Source organism: Trypanosoma cruzi, genomic scaffold, assembly GCF_000209065.1.
Source record: "Trypanosoma cruzi strain CL Brener 1047053516289 genomic scaffold, whole genome shotgun sequence".
NCBI lineage: Eukaryota > Euglenozoa > Kinetoplastea > Trypanosomatida > Trypanosomatidae > Trypanosoma > Trypanosoma cruzi.
The window spans coordinates 84,805-104,318 of NW_001849466.1; the positions used below are offsets into that span (position 1 = coordinate 84,805).

At 49.7% G+C, this 19,514-nt stretch overlaps 7 protein-coding genes across 7 annotated transcripts, besides 26 other annotated features; all 7 read right to left on the reverse strand.

Moving 5' to 3' along the window:
• Nucleotides 1-522: a sequence feature (heterozygous, non-Esmeraldo-like haplotype).
• Nucleotides 1-4,097, reverse strand: Tc00.1047053507641.14 (neurobeachin/beige protein, putative; the record flags this gene model as incomplete). The annotated part of the gene is made up of 1 exon (XM_814421.1): nt 1-4,097. A coding segment is annotated over one exon (4,097 nt), but the record flags the coding sequence as incomplete, so codon positions are not given.
• Nucleotides 523-1,235: a sequence feature (haploid, non-Esmeraldo-like haplotype).
• Nucleotides 1,236-1,341: a sequence feature (haploid, Esmeraldo-like haplotype).
• Nucleotides 1,342-8,311: a sequence feature (heterozygous, Esmeraldo-like haplotype).
• Nucleotides 3,120-3,152: a sequence feature (CT-rich).
• Nucleotides 4,177-4,215: a microsatellite.
• Nucleotides 4,339-4,359: a microsatellite.
• Tc00.1047053507641.30 (hypothetical protein, conserved) lies at nt 4,478-6,799 on the reverse strand (the record flags this gene model as incomplete). The annotated part of the gene is made up of 1 exon (XM_814405.1): nt 4,478-6,799. The coding sequence occupies one exon, from the start codon at nt 6,797-6,799 to the stop codon at nt 4,478-4,480; it is 2,322 nt and encodes a 773-aa protein (XP_819498.1).
• Nucleotides 4,677-4,709: a microsatellite.
• Nucleotides 6,842-6,862: a microsatellite.
• Tc00.1047053507641.40 (hypothetical protein, conserved) lies at nt 7,095-11,702 on the reverse strand (the record flags this gene model as incomplete). The annotated part of the gene is made up of 1 exon (XM_814407.1): nt 7,095-11,702. The coding sequence occupies one exon, from the start codon at nt 11,700-11,702 to the stop codon at nt 7,095-7,097; it is 4,608 nt and encodes a 1,535-aa protein (XP_819500.1).
• Nucleotides 8,312-8,319: a sequence feature (haploid, non-Esmeraldo-like haplotype).
• Nucleotides 8,320-9,147: a sequence feature (haploid, Esmeraldo-like haplotype).
• Nucleotides 9,148-9,244: a sequence feature (areas merged during assembly that could not be assigned to a particular haplotype. This can correspond to areas where the two haplotypes were merged or to regions with more than two copies in the genome that were merged during assembly.).
• Nucleotides 9,245-9,433: a sequence feature (areas merged during assembly that could not be assigned to a particular haplotype. This can correspond to areas where the two haplotypes were merged or to regions with more than two copies in the genome that were merged during assembly.).
• Nucleotides 9,434-19,514: part of a sequence feature (areas merged during assembly that could not be assigned to a particular haplotype. This can correspond to areas where the two haplotypes were merged or to regions with more than two copies in the genome that were merged during assembly.) that runs on past the window's edge.
• Nucleotides 9,985-10,068: a microsatellite.
• Nucleotides 11,716-11,753: a sequence feature (A-rich).
• Nucleotides 11,872-11,930: a sequence feature (A-rich).
• Nucleotides 11,988-12,013: a microsatellite.
• Nucleotides 12,135-12,191: a sequence feature (T-rich).
• Nucleotides 12,302-12,330: a microsatellite.
• Nucleotides 12,650-12,679: a microsatellite.
• Nucleotides 12,799-14,292, reverse strand: Tc00.1047053507641.50 (hypothetical protein, conserved; the record flags this gene model as incomplete). The annotated part of the gene is made up of 1 exon (XM_814409.1): nt 12,799-14,292. One exon carries the CDS (start codon nt 14,290-14,292, stop codon nt 12,799-12,801), a length of 1,494 nt encoding a protein of 497 aa, XP_819502.1.
• Nucleotides 14,475-14,518: a sequence feature (AT_rich).
• Nucleotides 14,696-14,754: a sequence feature (A-rich).
• Nucleotides 14,764-16,278, reverse strand: Tc00.1047053507641.60 (aldehyde dehydrogenase, putative; the record flags this gene model as incomplete). Its single annotated transcript, XM_814411.1, has 1 exon — nt 14,764-16,278. The coding sequence occupies one exon, from the start codon at nt 16,276-16,278 to the stop codon at nt 14,764-14,766; it is 1,515 nt and encodes a 504-aa protein (XP_819504.1).
• Nucleotides 16,542-16,643: a sequence feature (CT-rich).
• On the reverse strand, nt 16,855-17,169 carry Tc00.1047053507641.64 (hypothetical protein, conserved; the record flags this gene model as incomplete). The annotated part of the gene is made up of 1 exon (XM_814419.1): nt 16,855-17,169. The coding sequence occupies one exon, from the start codon at nt 17,167-17,169 to the stop codon at nt 16,855-16,857; it is 315 nt and encodes a 104-aa protein (XP_819512.1).
• Nucleotides 17,320-17,363: a microsatellite.
• Nucleotides 17,478-19,505, reverse strand: Tc00.1047053507641.70 (hypothetical protein, conserved; the record flags this gene model as incomplete). Its single annotated transcript, XM_814412.1, has 1 exon — nt 17,478-19,505. The coding sequence occupies one exon, from the start codon at nt 19,503-19,505 to the stop codon at nt 17,478-17,480; it is 2,028 nt and encodes a 675-aa protein (XP_819505.1).
• Nucleotides 19,511-19,514: part of a microsatellite that runs on past the window's edge.

Genomic DNA, 19,514 nt, shown 5'->3' on the forward strand with positions numbered 1-19,514 from the left:
GGTCTCCGGACAGACTTGCGTTTTGCCGGCGGAATACGGCACTGAAACGGCAGCTGCGGATTCACCAGGAGAACCAACAGTGGCACCACCACCGTATGCAACGCGCCAAGCACACAGATGGAATCAATAATACTGTTTGTATTGCACGCGACGGTACCCTCGTATGTGATCAGAGGCAACTCCGACGCTTTCCCACGCATCAACGTCGCCAAATTGTGGACTTGACCACGCTCGCAAAATCGGGGATCAATGTACACGGCAATATGAGTGGCGTATTGCTTCATGCTCGTCACGCCCGTATCTCCCACAAAAAACTCCATTACTTCCTTTGGCGTTAGTGCGCGCATGAGAAAATACACCGCCGTCATTTGCCCAATGAAGGATCTTCGAGAGGAGCGTTGTTCCACATCCTCGCCACGTGTCCCAATGTAAAAAAAGCCAAGGGAGATTGGTGGGTATTGAACACCGGAAACCGCAGCAACCTCCATACCATTGAGAAAGCATAAAAATTCGTTGCCGCTAAATGGGAATGCCGCCTGCCGGTGAACAACCGTCAACTGTGTCCATGTCTGTGATGGAATACTGCAACTCAGATCCAAATCCAATGTTCTCCTCTGTTCATTTAGAAATATAACAGAAAGACCATGGGCCGTGGCAACAAGCTCTAATATCGTTCGCTTCTCCATGTTTTGCAGAGAAAAAATACACTGCGGCATACGCCCATCCTCACGACGTTCCATACGCAACCACATACACACGGTGTACCCGTCCTGTGGGAATTCCGACAAAATCGCTTTGACCCCCGTTTGTCCACTAAACTCGCGGAAGGCGATATAATTCTGCCGTTCCGTCTGTTGATTTAAAAACATGTAGGAAGAGACACTTAACACCTCAATGACGATGGGAACAAGCCTCCGCCGCTCCTCCTCACTTTGCGTGTGGGCAATTCCCATCAAAAATTGCTTTGTTTCACGGACACCAATGTGATGGCTCGTGATATTCATGATGAGCGCAAGCACCATTTCAAGGAGAGCGGTGCCTGTGACAACGGGAATCAACGCTGTTAATACTTCAAAAAGTCCCGCATTGGCGAGCATCCACAAGGAGACAAGCGAAGCTTTCAATGTCCGCAATAGACGAGCCAAAAGATATTCTAACGCGTCCCGGTGCTTCGTACTAAATTCCGTCAGCTTTAAAAATATACGCAACAATGGCAACAGCAACTCGGGATTTTGTATGACGGTATCTTCTCTAACATCCGCCAGTAAAGTTGCGGCGCCAGATTTTTTTTTCGACTTCGGTGGCCTATCCCCCTCCCGTAACTCACCTTCCTCCTCGTAGACAAGCGCAAGAATGCTGTGAACAAACTGCAGCCACGACCCCCCACGTGAAGAAAACCATGCGCTCTGAAAACACGTCACCAGGTGTTCTGCGTCCATGGTCTGAAAGAGACGGACGCGCAACGCTGGATTTCCCTGCACAAGCATGGTAATTGTGTGCAGAATAGACGACAGACCGTGTGATGCTCGCACCCCATGCCACGGCAGGACTACTCGATGCAGAAGGCAAAGAAACGGGTCTGGGGCGTCAGTGACACTTCCACACAGCACACTTTGTAGTTGCCGCACCGAGCCCCAACATGGCAGGTCTGCAGCGAGAGCACGAATGGACGCACGAATACAGTATAATATGGAAAGCAAAAGTGAATCCTCATCATCCGCTTCAATGAGTGTGGCGATAAAGGGTTCCCCTTGCTGTATTTTCATACATTGACTAACAAACTCCCAGGTGCATTTTACCAGCGGCGTCATCCTCTGTGAATACTCGGCCTCAACGCAGCGATGGGAAAGAAGTGACACCACCATCTGCTCCACATTTTTTCGGATGCCTCTTACGCTAAGAAGCGAGAATGCAACGTCGGCTTGATCTACCAGCACACTCCGCTGCACCTCGGGCTGACGTAATAGCTGCGTAAGAAGATATGTCACCCATTCACCAACAATAACACCGCCACTACTGCCACCACCCTCTTTTTCTTGTTTACGGCTATCTGAAATACTAGACCTAGTGATAATCGCGGCAAACATCGCTATCCCGTTTCGCTGCATGAGGGAGTTCAAAACATGTGTCGCATTGGGACCGCAGACGGCGGAGAGCAAAATCGCGCACATGAGTGCTGTTTTTTCCGGCAACTCATGGGAATGTTCCTCCGCCTCATTGCTAAGAAATGCATCCAGAATGATACCCACCTCGTCCTCCACGTGGTCCTCCAATGAAAGCAAGGGGTGTATAAGCATGTAGTGTAACAGATAAACTGCCGCGTAGCACAGGCGTGGATCATGTCGAAATGACTTGAAGGTTGGCTCATAAAACAAAATGCGGTACAATCCAGCGTTAATCAAAGGTCTTATGAGACTAACATGCCGTTTCTCTGGCTTTCCCATTTCGTGCAAGGGGAGGGAAGCAATGGTGTACTTCATCAGTGTCTCGTACATGCAGGATGCAGGGGAAAGAGAGGTGGGGCTATCCAGAAACGCCTTTATAAGTGTCAGCTCAATTTCCGCAAAAACCCGAAGAATTGCCGGATCCCGTCGCACTTCCATCTTCGACTTCACAAAGCGCTGTGTCTCTAGCAAGCCAATATAGCAATGCAAAAACTCGTCCACGGTATTATCCTCCGCAAGCCTTTCAAAGCGTGGGCGGGATAGATGAATGACCTTTTCAGAGAGCTTCCGCACGCGAAATGCCTCCAGATTCGCGACGGAGAGCAGTTCCTTGAGAGCATCCTCTCGTGCACTCGCGTAGCTTTCGTCCATGCGTGCACACTCGTACTGTCGCCCCAATATCTGTAACGTGCCGACCAAATTGTCGAAAAAATACACCGAACTCATCGCCTGAACAGTCACCAGAGGAGACTCCCGCATAAATTTCGAGACAAGCAACATACCAAAAGATAGTTCTCGCAGCAACAAAAGCGACTTTCCCGGCTCCTCTGCTACAAGAAATCGGGCAAGCTGAACGCCAATACCGGAAAGTGTGATGTGAATGATCAATTCGCTGGGCTCCTGATATAAATTGGATATGAGAAGAACCAGAGAGCAGATGGCCTCCGCAACCAGTTCTCCCTCTTCCTCCTCTTCTTCTTCTTCCTCATCCTCCGGTACGTGTAAGTCCAATGCACCCTTTGAGAAGTACAAGAAAAGATGTCCACACTCTGTTAACATGCCATCAATTGTTGCAAGAGAATCTCCAGAACCCCAACCCCCAAATGTCACCCCCGTGGTGGAGGGAGAAATCAACCGTGGCGCTGCCGATGAGGTCAAGAAGCTGCTGTCTGTTCGATAACGGGTCACTCCCCTCTCTAACAGAATGTGCGAGATCCCCGTGACACTGACCGCAGTGGCCGTAGGGCTCACATGGATGGCCAATAACAGTCGCAATGTTTCACAAAGAATACGTACCAGCACGCATCGCCGTGCAAGAGAGGGTTGTGAAGTGGTATTTAAAGGGCAATTTGTCTCAGTCTCAAAAGAATTTTCTTCCTGGTCCTTTGTTTGAGTGGCTGTAATATTCATCGGCGCCTTCGTCCCAGAGAGAGTTCTATTGATCAACTTCGCGCGAACAAACTGAAGCACCAGCAACAATTGATTATCAATTCCCAGCGCCAACATCGTTGCCCCAAACCTTGACGCATCTGTCATAAGTAATGCATGCAGGGTGGGTAGAGAGTCCTGCAAAAAGCCAGTAATTCCTGTCTCATCGGAGCCTGTGAAACAAGACTCCAGGCGTCGCAGCAGTAGTGCCACCAGCCGTGACGGTAAAGCTGGTTGAAAAGACTCCGTCCGAAGAAGATGCAACACAGACCTTTCAAGGCCGGTGTCTGGGGAATGGGGATGATGCAAGTGGTTTGACACCTCGCATTGACTCTCAAGCTTTTCCAATTCCACGCGAATCCCTTCACATGAAGGCAAAGTGAGGAATTTCGTAAATTCCGCCAATAACTCTTCCTCTTCCTCCTCCTCCTGCCCGCGTAATCCCGCATTGACATTTGCAGAGCCGCCACTCAACTTTCTAATGACCGAAAAGAATTTGAACATCGATTCCCAAAGCACACTCACGTCGGACCGGGCACTGCTCTTCCCACACAGAACCTTTTTTTTTTTTCTTTTTTAGCACCTCCCCCCCCCCCTCTCTCTCTCTCTCTCTCTCTCTCTCCTTCCTGCCTTCGCCCTGTGATTATCTGGTTTATTCACTGAATTCCCTGAGAGGGGTTCTGCGCTACGGTTTCCTAAAAAGGTGGCAACAACGGCATACACTTCTGTAAGAGTAGAGTTGAGCAAAAAAAAAAAAAAAAAAAAACAAGTGGAATCCTAGCTGCCTCCTCATTTTAGGATCAATAAAGAGACATATACTTGTCTTCTCCACACACATACGCAAAAACACACCATGTCGTGGGCACTGCCTCCACCACGTCACACTAAACCAGATCCAAATCTCCTCGCAGGGAAGGAATTGTTTTTTCCGGCATGGTTGTTTGCCGTTCTGTCTCCTGTTGCAACAATTCAGCTGTCCCTCCGTCTTCTCCCTGCCCAGGCGCAATGGAATTGCCGGCCGTTGGCACTGAAGCAGGCGCACTTACCACCGTTTTCGTCCCTCCCTCATTCCTCTGTTCAGGCTGCTGCTGCTGCTGTTGTTGTTGTTGTTGTTGTATGGAGTCCGTTTCACGCAGAAGCTCGTCAATTCTTGCCCTGACGGGGCGCAGAAGAACTTCCCGCGTTGTCGCATTCGGGATAAACAAACGTATCAATTCCTTCTGGGTCGTCCAGTTTTGCTCCAATGCGCTGACAGCGTCGCGAATCTCATCCGTTTTTTTCCGCGCAACCCCAGAGAGTGGCGCAGAGACCACTGAGAAGAGCATTTGCACCAGACGCTCACAGCAAACTTTTATTTCAGTCTCTACATCCTTCTTGGACTCTCGCGACGACTGCACAATTTCAACCCGTCGCTGGGCAATTTTACTGAGATCAATACGTTTTTCCACAACAGTAATGTTCTCGTCGATACGCGAGAGTTCCTCACGAAGGTGAATGAGATGGCACAGTTGACACATGAAACCCTTGATGGCAGTGTTTTCTCCTCGCTGTTGACTCATAAGCCTCGCCAGCTCCTGCATCTGCGTTAGCGCACAGTGAATAGCCTCCTCGGCAAACACCGAGAAGACAGAAAACTCCAAGGAAGGGTAAAGAATCCGCAGGAGTGCTACGCAGTTACTAAGAGCTGGGATGTAAGAATCATCCGACTTGACTCCATCGCTTTGAAATTCCCGCAACATCGCTTTTGTGGGACCACCACGCATGATCGACTGACGCAAAAACACACTCGTGCGAAATATCAAACGCTCTTGTGTGTCTTGAATTAATTTTGTAAGTAGTTCACTGAGCTCTGCAACATTATCCTGCCTTGTGTTCTCCCACTGGATCTCCTCTATTGTCCGCGCCAACTCCTCCAGTTCATCCACCTGCAGTAGCTGGGAGCGAAACACATGATAGACCTCATTAGAAAGACCGGCAACAAGCTGCTGAAAAACACGTGCGCTAAACTCTTCTCTCAGCCATATTTCATCAAAAACCTCCTTTTCACTCGCCAAGGCTATTTTCATAAGGGAATTGAGATAATTCACAAGTTTCGGCATTGGTTTTGCCGTCGCATCAACGCTGCACCAAGCCTCCAACCAGTTTTGTAAAAGAGGTCCTACAACCAACACACGCGATTCACGGTATGCGTCAAAGATCTCGTTGTCGTTCACTTCATCCTTCGACTCCCCGTCCCCGCCTATTGCTTCCACCATTCGTCGAAGAGATGCCTTTTCACTTAGTTTCTCGCAAAAAATTGCATTGATGCGTCTAAGAGCGTCCGAGACGGCTTTCTGGGCATCTGAGCTTCCGTCCACGCCAGGGAGCGGCAAGATCGTGGTGGTTTTAAGTGCAGGATCCTCTGTGTTTGCGGCGTCGTTGGAACTCCCCCGCTGTCGCCGATAAAACGCATCTCGGTATACATCGGAAGCCACAGTTACGTTCTGTGCGGATCGCACGGATTCCACAATGGCATCTTTTAGACACTGAAAGGCACGTTGCTGCGCCAGAGCCAATCGTGTCGCGTACACCTTGGAGGACAAAAAATTCTGGTTCCGGGACAGAAACTGCATCTCCTCCTCCATCTCCTGCAACATGCTCGGGTAGCGTGTGGAGTTGGCAGACAGCGCGGGATTTTCGGCTTCCCGTGTCAAGACCTCAATCCGGGTGAAGTGTTTAATCATCCGTTCAAGCTCCTCCTGGACCATCTCCAGTTTTGTCTTCCGCACCATGAGCGCGGATGCGTTGCTGCTCAATAGATTGCTTTGCTCCTGCACAGCGGCGGTGACGTCACACATAGAGTCCAGGCAGCTTGACAGGTCGTTGAAGACACTCAGGCACTGTTCCCCCATGCGACGCCCCTCCGCGGCACGCTCCAGCCACCGCTGCAGGCCCTCAACGCGGGACTCGCTTTCAGCCTTTGCAATTTCCCGCAACATCTCCTCCGTGGCTTGCGCCTCCTGCTCCTTCTGCGGGTCACGCAACTCAACTGCGGGAGAGAGGGAAGAAGCGCGGTTCATCGAGCTGCCAAACCGCACGGTGGTATCCAAAAGAGATCCGCCAAGCTCCAGCATGCGGTCACTAAAAGGAATGGCATGCTGGAAAATCTTCGGCATCTGCGCCAACGCAACGTCAAGGCGGTGAGAAAACTCGGCATCTGACAGCATGACTACGGGAGGGAAAGACCCAACAATCTCGCTTACATGCAAACACACACACACACACACACAAAAAAAAAAAAAGAGGTCAATAGAGAAAGAGAGAGAGAAAGCAATACAAACGCATACAAGCACTCATGCAGCATCCATCTGCCCCCGCTAAACAAACAATTCATCCCTTTCTTTTGTTTTCATGGTTCTTTGGATATTCCCAACACACAAAAATAAGAAATATAAATCTTTTTGATTAGTTAATTTTTCACTTCTTCCTCACTTGTCTTCGTTTACGTGGTTGGATATTCGGTTACGAGGAAGCACATGTCTCCTTCTTCACCAGTTCTGCAAGGGCATCGGCCAGCCCCCGTTCGTCCCCACACGTCTTTGCACACCGCTGGTATTGCTCAGCCACATCTACCCGGCACTGCCAACACAACGTCGGTGTGGTGCCCTTTTCGGCAGAGCGCAAAGCCCGCAGTAGTGCCGGCAGGACTCGTTCAAAGACCTCCAACACGCCGCCAGCAACAGGCGCAGTGGTGTCGTCCCCAGCCACCTGCTGGAGTCGTTTGCACCACGCCATGAAGCAGGCGTCCCCAGCTGTCGCAAGACGATAAAGCTCCGGCAGTAACCGCAATCCTGTCCAATCTGTTTTACCCATCTGACCCACTAGCACACGCGAGGCACACCGTACTGTCTCCGCCTGCACAATACTCTCATCACAGCACAGAGCCCCAGCAAGAAGAATATTCACCGCATCGTGAACGGACAGATGTTTCTCCTTCAAGAGAATGCCATGCTGTACCTCTTCCAGCCATGCCACGTTAACTTGACAACGACTTTGCATAGCCGTTCCCACAGCAGTAGACAAAACAAGGATAGAACATTCTGCTGCAGAAAGTCTTGAAATATCATTCTTTCGCAGGTGATTTGAAAAGAAAAACAACACCTGCTGCAATTTTTGTTTTTCTTCCACCAAATATGGGAGAGCCAAAAGATGGCTCATGCATAGAACTTCCAACATCACCGCAGCCGCCGATGATGAGCATTCAGGCGAACTGCAATTCCTTTCCTCAGCTGCATTTCCTTGCAGCTGCGCAACAAGGTGCCACGCCGAGTCCAACGCAATTTTATGGACAATACCTGGAGCGCCGATGCGTTTAAACGATAGTTTTGTCAAATGTCGCAGTGCGCTGCTGACACGCCGAGGGTTTCGGGCGACATCCTCCTCCTGCAGTTTCTCGGAAATAACCTGCAAAATAGTCGAAGCCGCCTCAGGGGAAAATTTGACATTATACACCATGGCAAAGACACAGCATGTGTAATAGAGGTCCGCCACCTTTTCCTCCGGCATCAGACGCAGTCCCGGTGTCAGTGAAAGCAAAGTCGTCTCATGAGCAGTGATGGAATCTGCCATGGCCTGAGCAGAGATGCATTGCCGATGATACCGCCGCAGTTTATCCAAGTGCCCTTTGAGAGAAAGGGCAACCATCAACCACTTCCTCTGCCTAAGTGGTGAACTGTCATCCATGATATCTTTACTGTCCAGTACAAACTTCTTCATCGCCATCTCAAAGTACGTGTCAAAGGCCGGTTGTGGCGGTTGGACAAAAAAGCCCAGAACCCGGACAACCGCGGCGATATCCTCCAGACTCTGAGACTCCAACATGGCAGAAACAGACTCGGGTCGCTCAACGAGTGTTGTCATGCGTTCCACAACGCTTGTCGCAAGCACCACAAGCGGATCGATAGACGCCTGTGTTGTGGGGGTGCACGCAGGACGCCAATCCCGCAACAGAGTTGTTTTGTACTCCGTCGTTGACAAGAAGGCACCAGGGCGAAGAAACCCGGAGGACTGGAGAGCCTGCAAGATGGACTGACACTGCTTAAGGCTACATGTCTTTATTTGCGCTGCAACATTACTAGCCAGTGTATTTAAAACGCGCCCATTCCATGCACCAAGACGTGCAAAGGCATTAAGTAATAAAGAAAGCTCCAGCGGCTCCATGGACCCAGACATGTCTCGCACTAACGGAACAACTTCATAGAGAAGCGCGTGATGTCTAACTCCCACCTTCTCAAAACTCTGTACGAGCATAACAATTTCCTGAGGTGGGATCAGCGTGCACGTTAAGCCATCAGCGGAATCAACATTTTGCTGTAGGGAAGAACAGGCAACATCTCCCAAAGCCAAAAATGCCTTTTTCGTTACGGTTAATAAATGATGGTGGTGTTGATGGTGAATAAATTCATCGGGCTCATCAGTTGTACCATCATCCAAAAAATCAGCTTCCCCTTCCCCGTTTTCGTCTTCTTTTGTTTCTTCCTCCGCCTCCTCTGTCATTCCCATCTCTTCCTTCACCACAAGGTTCAGCACAAGCGGCTCCAAGGACAAATCGTACAGCTGCGCCAGAACATGGGCAAGAAGAGCCGTGTCACGAAGCGGTGGGGGTGATGAGGCGTTGGTGGACATTATGGTGCACGCATTCGCCATCGCAACCTCCGTGAGTTTAATTAATGCTTCCTGCAAAATGGGTTTCATCGTGATGGTCTTCAAAACCGGCAACAGGCGTCGAAGCATCATTGTTGTCTTTTGGGGTGTATTCTGCAGGAGCGTCGCAAGGCGGTGAAGAAGTGACGGAGGGATTGACACCACGCGTACCCTTCGCATACCCTCCAGGAGGGACTGCGCATCATAAGAACTCAACTCCACCGCCTCACTCCGTTCCAAAATGGCCTCCATGGCCCTTTGCGCCCCCTCCTCCCCAATGAGCTCATGCGCCATAAATTCTCCAACGGCCTTGGCGATTGCCCCAACTTCGTACGCGTTGCTGACGGGTGCAAGAAGGCAGACCTGAGGTGCAACGGCATCCAATGGCCGCGAGCCGGAATTCACCACGGATGCCGTCGTCACATCGCTTTCCAGAGTGGCACTTCTTCCTCCTCTTCCTCTTTTCCCTTCAGGCATAAGAACATGCAAAAGCATCACGAAGGCCTTTGGGTTACGTGTTCGCGTGAGACTTTCCATGGCGCCCTGTCGCAGAGTCTCATACAACTTCCCCGCACGCTGAAGGCACTCCTCCTCCTCTCGTACAACGGTTACCGCTTCATTTTGAAAGGCATACAAGGCGTTCATAAGAGCAGATGTAAGGGCTATCCCGTTGGCGGCTGCCAATGACCTCTGCTTGGGTTCTGGGCTCCCGTCATCGCCGCCAACCACATGGCCAGCAACATCATCATCACCACTACCAATACGGTCACTACTACCACTACTCTCAGCAACATTGCCGTTGCTGTTATCGTTGGATAAGCCCCTTGACAAATGATCGACAGTCAACACCAATTTTTTCTCCAACGCCACGTAGACAGCTAACACCCTGTTGTACCGCAGCTGGGAAAACAAAAGCAATAATTGTGCCGATTCAGAATCCGTTATTGCATCCGCAGCTGCCCAGGCAATGACGCGATCCGCTGCCTTTTCAATGCATGGACGCACTGAGGGAAGACGAGCAACCTCCCAGAAGGGTACGTTGTGTGTGTCCGCCGAAGATCGTGAGGCCGCTTCGCTACACCTGAATAGACCTTGCAGAAACGGAATAAGTTGGGCTGGCTGAACCAAATCCATGGAAGCGGTAAAGCAACCACAAAGGAGATTCACAAGATCATCCGCCAGTTCTTCCTCAAGGCGAGAGAGAGTAGACATCAGCAACGAGCACTCGACATGTCGCATTGAAGCTGGATGTGTTTCAGCAATAAGAAATAGCTTTGGACGCACCGCCTCCAGGACACGCCGAAGCAGCAATGGCTCCGTGACCTCCGGTGAGCTGCCAGACAATCGCACTAGCACCTGAAGTGCCGCACAAATGTCCTTCGCAGACGCGGAGGCCAATGCAAGGGGTAAAAGCCCAAGAGCGGCACGAGACAAATCCGCCATGTGATGTGTATCTTGCAGCTTCGACGCTACAGACAGTAGTTGACAAACATCACCAGGTCGTTTGGTCGTCCCCGCCGTGGATGGACCAAGCGCCGCGTCAATCATTGGCCGAACCCTGTTCAGTCCAGCCCTCACCTCTTCTATGGATCTGCCTTCGGAATCCCTTTCAAGGCGTTGGCAGGCCTGCAGTATGTAGACAGACTCTGAAATCTCAAGTGGAGGAAGCGATTGCTCCGCCAAAGTCAGAAGCGCATCAACGGCCTTTGTAAAAAACAATAATGTCCTCTGATAGACCATCGGGCGATCCTCAACCGGTGGGTCGGGAAAGACACTTTCCTCGCCCATAACCTTCTTCCCTTCATCCGCATCACCGCCGTCACTTTCCAGCAGTCTTCCCACAAGACTAAAGACAGAGACGATAGCACTTCGATGCTGTTTTAAATCCGATTCGGAGGACACCGTTGGCGATGCTGGACTCTCCAATGCTTGCAGCAGCGGTCCGCTGAGTTCCTCAATCACGAAACGCCGGCCAGCTGTCTTGCCATCCTTGAGGTTCAGCAGTGGCACGCAGATGGACATCACCTGCCGAGTGGACACCAACTGTTTCTTGTTCGTGCGTACCCACTGCAGTGCCTCGGCAACGCGAGGGGTTGTCGTGGCGGCCCCAAAAACGGCCGAAACACTCAACAACTTTCCCACCTCGACGCAAAAGGCGGCAGAGGCGGCATCGACATCTGAAAGTGTATCACCGCCACGCACTTCCTTTCGGAGTATTTTCATCGCCTCATCCACCAACTGCTGCCGTTCCTGCGAGAAGGAGATGGAGAGGTCACGCGAGGGGAATATCACCTGCAACGATGCATCCCGGCGATTAATAAGATGTGATGGGCGCTGGTACTGCTGCCGAATGCGTAAGAGTGCTGCAAGCACGGAATGCGATCGCGCTGCCTGCCCATGAAACCAAATGTAAGACGAGCGTAGCATTGACTTGCACAGGAAAAACAAAAGCAACAACAACAAAGACAAAAAAAAAAAACCGTTTTTTTTTTTTTTTTTGCCGCTGCGTGTACACACGCCCCCCTCCCCTCCCAAGTACGGCCACTCGTCCTCAAACAACTATTTGTGTCATGTGTGCGTGTATGCCCCACGACACAAACAAATAGAAAAAAAGGAAAAAAAAAAAAAATGGTAAATATACATAATAATAAAAAACCTTGTCCACAGTAAGAAAAAATGTTAAAGAGAAAAGAACATACACAAGTGATACGCATAAATAAATAAATAAACAAATAAATGTATTTGTGGTGGATTCCTTTATCCCTCGTTCGGTATCGGTTCCCCCTCACATCTCCTTCAGAACGCATAAACGACCGCGCCATAACCATATATATATATATATATGGTTATTTTACTTTATTTTTTTCGTTTGTTTGTTTCTCTTCTCTTTTACTGTGGTTTTTCTTCATTTCTTTTAACACTCAACCGCCCCTCCCCGTCTTCCTTTCCATCGCCACGCATCACTCGACGAATGGAGTAGAGATGGGCGGGGCAAAAGAGCGACAATCATCCACCCACACCATTTGTCTCTCTCCCGCTCTCTCTCTCTCTCTCTGTGTGTGTGCGTCCGAAAAGTAAAAGACGATGTCTCTTCATCCACCTTTTTCAAGTTACCTTTACCTTTCTTCTCTTGACCCTCCTCCTCTGACGGATGCTACAGAAAGACGAACTGAACTCCTTCGTTGTCTCTTTCTTCGCACGCCTCTTCGCCTCTTGCCCTTCTTCCTCGGTTACTATTATGATGATTTTTATAGATATTCTTGCTGATGCTTTCTCCCTCCTCCCACCGTCAGTCCCTGAGAAGAAAACACCGTTGACTTATCGCGGCAGAGGAGCCCACCAACACCGGGATCCCTCCCAGCCAGAATCCCCACAAAAAAAAAAAAAAAAAAAAAAAAAAAGAAGGCAACCACAAAAAAAAAAGCACAAAGGCAAAAATATACCCACACCTACACACACACACACACACGGAGAGAAAAGAAAAACAAAGACAAAATAGGCCGTTACTGTTCCATTGGAGATGTTAATTGACCGCGCCGTAGCCCTCCATGCGGTTAACATCCAGCAGCGGTAAGTCTTCTGGGGCACCGTCATTTGAAAGACGCACGCTTTTCTCTCGCTGTTTACCATACTTCTCATAACAGCGACGGATCTCCCAAAAGAAAGCAAATAGAATAGCTACAAGGGAGATCAAAAATATACCCAAAGCCCAGATGTACCCTGCAGTGCATAGGGCGACATAACGGAATGAACCGTCTTCACCAAGCTCATAACACAACGGTATGGCACTCTGTTCTTCCACCGCTGTCGTCAAAATAAACTCCGGCTGATCTGGCAGCTTGGATGCAAAATGCCCAAGAAATGGGGATGACTCCGTTTCTCCACTGTTGTTCGCCAAAAAAGGTGAGGCAAAAATCGAGATCCTCCGTTCCAGACGATCCGCTATCAGCAGCATTTCGTGTGAAGGATTCTCAAATATGCCACTAAAGGAATGATTTGGAACCCGCTTTGTCATGGCGTGTGTTTTCAGCCGACGCTGGGGGTTGGCAATACTCGTTGCATCGCCAGAATGAGACGGCGTCGAAAGCGGGACAAGAAACGTCAGTGCATCTTCTTTACTCGTCACGTACATGTATGGGGTTTCAAAATATGAAGTCGGCGTGCTGATTGGTTTTTGATATCGCGAGGGAAACAAGACCTGTACGGGAGATGAAACGGGTATGGAAAAAACATGCTCACCTGTTTTGGCAAGGAACACATGAACCTGATCCGCAGCGATGTCACACACAACAATGTAATAAGCAAGCCCCCGCTCCGTCGAGTACCATCCTTGAGGAGCGGCCTGCTCCACAAGGGCACGTGGAAGTGGGGGCGATATGGTCAATCCACGCACGGAACGCATTGAATACTCATTGCTCCATGCGGATGCAAACAGCCCAGCCTTGTCTGGGATGTCGACAAGCCCCGACGCATTAGACACAGCATGCGCCACATTCTTCACAGGTTCCCATCGCGGAGATGCGTCCTTGTCATCCTGAACTCGTTCGTACCTCGTGACCGTGACGGAGTTTTGGTTAGCCACAAAAAGCGAGCCGTCCTGGGGGTGAAATGCCATGGAATACGGGTGGTCAAGGAATGGGTTCGCGCTGCTTTGCGCTGTGGCTGTGAAAAGGTAGTTTCTGGTGCACTTTTCACCGAGAGTGTGGTTGAGAAGGCCATTTCCGGAGACGGCAAAGATACGGCTGTATTTCCCACGGGCGCTAGCAATGTAGAGATGATTTCCAGGACCAAACGTCATTTCGCGAAGCTTGGCAACACGAAACGGAATTGTACTCACGTTTATTACAAGACCAATATATTGACCCGAGGTGTCAAAAGCCCAGATGTTATCACCCATGTTGGAAGTCACGTAGATGACATGCGTGTTTCCATTTGACGGACAAAGTGCCATTGCATGGTCGCAATTCACAAGCACCAGCAACAGCAAGACGCATAAAACAGGGAGAAAAAAATTCATTGCCCTTTTCTCAACTCCCTCCCCCCTCCGGCACAGAAGAACAACAGCAATATTTACTACTCTCCCTATTCACCTTCCCGCTGCGAGGGAATTCGAGTACTCCAGGCCCCGTTGCAAACACAGACAAAAAAAAAAAATGAAGAGAGAAAGAAATTGGGTGATAAAGTCACGATGGCAAACGCAAAAATAATAATAACAATAATAAATAAATAAATAATATAAATATGAACATGTTTATGCGCAGCAAGTCATAGCCAGATGGATGTGCAGAAGCAGCAACAAAATCCAGTGCGGTTGCCCCGGTGGTTTGCTCCTCCCCCATCTCCCGTACGCTCTTCCACACCAAACGTCATTCCATTATTCATCCCTCCACTCTCATCCAATCTCCTTCACACACACACACAGAAAAAAAACAAAAAAAAAAAACGGAAATGAGGGGAACCAAAGAAAAACAACAAAAAACATCTTCTCTTAAATACGCGACTCCAGCACATATTTGATGTCAACAAAAGCGTCGATGCCATACTTGGAGCCATCCCGTCCCAGTCCGCTTTCCTTCACACCACCAAATGGCGCACATGGCGAGGACAAGCCAACGTCGTTCACACCCACCATGCCAAATTGCAGCTGCTCTGAAACACGACTCTGTCTTCTATAATCCTGAGTGTAGATGTATGCTGCCAAGCCAGCAGGGGTGGCGTTCGCCAGCTGGACCACCTCCGACTCACTCGAAAACTTAATGATAGGAATAATTGGGCCAAATATTTCCCGTTGACTGCAGTCCATTGCTTCGTGCCGCACACGTGTCAAGATTGTAGGTTCAAAGAAGTAACCAGGACCGGGGATGCGTTTGCCACCCAGTTCTAACTTCGCGCCCTTCGCCACAGCGTCCTTCACCAACGCTTCCATCCGATCGACGGCTGCGCCATTGATGAGGGAGCCCATTTTTGAAGTGTTATCGAGGCTGTTACCCACTCGCAGTGTCTCTCGAGTTTTTTCCACAAGCCGCGCCACAAAGGCATCATGTATGGCCTCATGAACAAAGATCCGATTGCTGCTGATGCATGCCTGGCCGGCGTTGCGGAACTTGGAGGCAATAAGACCAATAACCGCTCGGTTGAGATCGGCATCATCAAAGACAATGAATGGTGCGTTGCCACCAAGCTCCAGGCCAAGTTTCTTCATGGTGGAGGCGGAGCGTGCATACAAATGTTTCCCAGTCCTCGTGGACCCTGTAAAGGAGATCTTGCGCACGTCAAAGGAGTCAAGCAACGCGTCTCCAATCGGCTCAGCATTTCCTGTAAGCACATTAAAAACACCGTCTGGTACGCCTGCTTCCGCAGCCAACTGTGCCAACACCAAGGCACTAAACGGGGTAAGCTCAGATGGCTTCAGCACAACAGTGCATCCCGCGGCCAAGGCGCCACCAACTGCCCGTGTCACCATTGAGGAGGGAAAGTTCCAGGGTGTAATGACACCAACAACTCCAACAGGCCGCCGTACAACAGTCGTGACAACTCCCTCACGGGGGCCACCAATGATGTCACCATACACCCGCTCCGCCTCCCCCGCGTACCATTCAAGGTATCGCTCCGCATACAGACACTCATCCACGCCTTCTGCAAGAACCTTGCCTGACTCACGTGAGAGAATAATTCCAAGACTTTGACTGTGACAAAGCACCAATTGAGCCCAGCGATGCATAATCACAGCACGCTCCCGAGGCATCATATTTTTCCAGCCTTCAAAGGCTGACTTTGCCGCGTCAATCGCCTGTAACGTCTCTTCCTTTCCCATATTCGGCACCTCGCCAATAGCTGTCTGTGTGCATGGGTCTTCTACAGTGATTGTTGCAGCCGAAGCAGGGGTAACGAAAGCGCCATTAATGAAGGCGACAGTTCGATCCAACACAACTCCCGTAGCTAACTTCGCCGCATTCTTCAAATCGAACACGGCCTTGCAAAAAGTACAACTCGTTCTTCGCATTGTTTCCCCCAAGTCACTTGTTTATGGCCACGAGAATCTCTCTTCCTTCGCCTCTCCTCACAATATACTTTTGTTTGGTTGTTTGTTTGTCCTTCTCTTTCTTTTTTTTTTTTTTGGTCTCGTTATCCGCGGTCTGAGCTCAGCACGATTGTTGGATAAAAGTCAAAGAAAAACGGTAAGAAGAAATTATTTTCATCACATTCTTTTACTGGGGGGGGTTGATAAAACACATTTCATTTGATATTCTCCTTCTTATATATATATCTCTCTCTCTCCTTTTTTTTTTTTTTTCCTGTTCTCCACTTTTTTTCTTTTTCCTTTTCCTCATACCCCCTCACATCCCTCTCTCTCTTTTCTCTCTCCCTTCATGGGGAGAAGGGGGGAAAAGGGAAAGACAGAATGCACACAAAGACATCGTGTCCCCACTATGAAGCTCCCAACACAGTATTTCAATCCTCTCTCGCATTGTCCACTACAATCCCCCCCTTCCCCCACACACCCCACTCTTTTGCTAACAGACCCTTCCTACAATAATAAAAATAAGCAATACAAATACACATTTGACGTCTACATCCCTTACTCCACCCTATCCGGGACATTCTTCCATACCGTATCCATCTTCGGTCCCCATTCATCCGACCACTTGTAGCCTTTGCCGAGTTTACGACGCCACACGCGGAGGTAGTCTCTTTTGTACTCCGAGCGCCACGAGAATAGACTGCCCATGCGTGCCATCAGCACCCACATAACAAAAAAGTACCCAAGGATACACGCCAAGGCCTGAGTATCCACAGGGTACTTCACATGTTCATAGTTGGTGTAGCAGCGGGCTGAACTCGAAGTCCTCGCCAAAATTCGCGAGGCTTGTGGTCCAAGAGCGCGACGAAACATATTATTACTATTATTTATTTTTAAGATGTGGATAAATATAAATATATCCCACCTTCTTGAATAATTCTTCTTCTTGTTTGGCTATCCGTGAGTTCCTCTATCCCGCAGCATGCAACAATAAGAAAGAATAAAACATAATATAAGCGTAACAAACAAAAAAAAAAAAAAAAAAAAAAAAAAAAAGAAAGAATAAATCAATTTCGGTTCTCTCTTCCTTCTCTATTATCATTATTGGTATTACTACCTTTGGCTTTTTCCCCTTTTTTTTTTCTTTTTTACATCGACATCGCACTTCAGTAACGACCGTTTCAATTTTTTCCCCGCAAACGAGAGCGGCCTTGTACCTGAGATTTCAGCTTTCCTTCGGGAGTCGACATCTGCACTTTGCTGCATGTCAGAACACCGCCCAGGACAGCGGTATGGGAAGTCTTCACGCCCAATAATGCCGGCAATTTCCCTCTCCTTGCATCTCCAGCATCCCTCAACGCCACCGCGTTGTGTTCTTCTTGTTCCAGCGCCTGCAGTTGCTCACTCCTCTGTTGACGCAGCCTCCGTGCTGCATTTGCCGCGTCATTCCCATACAGGGCAATCGCACGACGAGTAGCATGCAGCAACACCTTCGGCAAATTGGCACTCCCTGACGATTGCCCCTCCGACCCCTGTGTCATAAAAGACAGATGCGCATGTACAAAGTCACGAATAACCGGATCCTCCGCATTCAGCTCCCGGCAAGAAAGTACATCACGCAATGCATATCGTGGTTCACCCATGTCAAACCGGCAACGCGCCCGATGGTAGTAGAAAAGCGGCTCGGTTTCACATGTTGCAATTGCACGACTAAACTCCTGTTCCGCCTCCTCAAGTTTCCCACGAGCGTGAAATTCAGTCCCCCACACGTCGTGTAAACGAGCGATACGCTCGGTGGCTCCAGAGTGCTTTGGGAATATCCTCTCAACAGAAAGGAAGTCCTGCAAGGCATTTTTATAGTCCCCAAGTTTCGCGTAGCAATCCCCGCGGGCAAGAAGCACTGGAATATTATCCGCGTGCCAAAGAAGGGAAGTTGAGTAGTACTCAATTGCATCCTTGATACCATCTTTGCCATCACGACCTGCACCGAGGCGGAAAAGGGTCTCCGTCATCAGTTCCACAGCATTTTTGTAACTGCCGTCTGATATTTTGATACAACGAAAAAGGTCGGGTACGGCCTTCTTGTCCATCCCTTTACTAATGTGATATTTAGCGCGCTCAAACGACAGCGCTGGGTCCTCTGGAAAGACTCCAAGACAACGGGTGAGTCCCTGCACATCCGACTGATCAATCGACCGCTGACGAAAAACAGAGTAAGCGTCATCAAAGATGCGTTGTGCCAACACGATCTGCGCATGTTGACGATCGTTCAAAGGGACGCTCTCCAGCAGCTCCTTAGCATGTCGAAACGCCTGTCTTTGGCAGTAAAGATGCACCAAAAGTGAACTGCTCTCAATAAAATAACAGGGGTGCTCCTTCAAATGTTTCTCCAACGCCTTTTCCGCCTCATCTGAACGCTCAAGCGCAACAAGATAGGCACAACGGTGAAGCATCACCTGCGGGTGTTCACACAGATCCAGAGAGTCATCGGCAAAGCGAAGAGCCTGCCCGTAGTCCTTCACGTTGAAGAGAACGATGCTAAGCGCGTCAAGAATGCCTGCAAGGCGAGTTTTCACCGCGCCAGCAATGGCTCGATCGTCCCCGGCGGCGGCAGCAGCACGTGCCCGAAAGGCACTCGGTGGGGGCGTCGCTTCCGCCGTAGCTATTCGGCTAGAAGAATCCGTTGTCGACAACATAAAATCATCGTTGTGGTCACTTTCCCTCCCCTCGTCCTTTTCGCCCTCAATAATGCTAAAGGCGCTCACGCGCCCCAAAAAATCAGAACACCTAGAAGGCTTTTCTGGCTGCAACGCACTACCGAAGGGGTGTTCCACGCTTTCCGTGTCATCTCGTGGACGAAGCAGCCAAAGCGCTCGTCGATATTGCTTAACGGCCCCCTTGAAGTCACACAAAGAAACAAAACACTCCGCGGCGGCAAAGAAAGGCTGCGGCTTATGTGGCAAGAAGAAGGACGCCTTACCAAAGGCATTTATGGCCTCACGAAGTCGCCCCTGCTGCGCCAGGAGGAGCCCCTGTTGGTACCGCAATTCACCCATCTCAAAGGAGGTAAGCGACTCCTTCCCCACGCCCTTTTTCCCAGGGTAGTCGGTCATTTCAAATGGGCACGTGCGGGCAACACAAATAACTAAGAAAATCTTTGTGGTTGCGTTTCTGTAGTCTGACAGAAAAAACAAGAAGACTGAGGCCATTCAAAATAT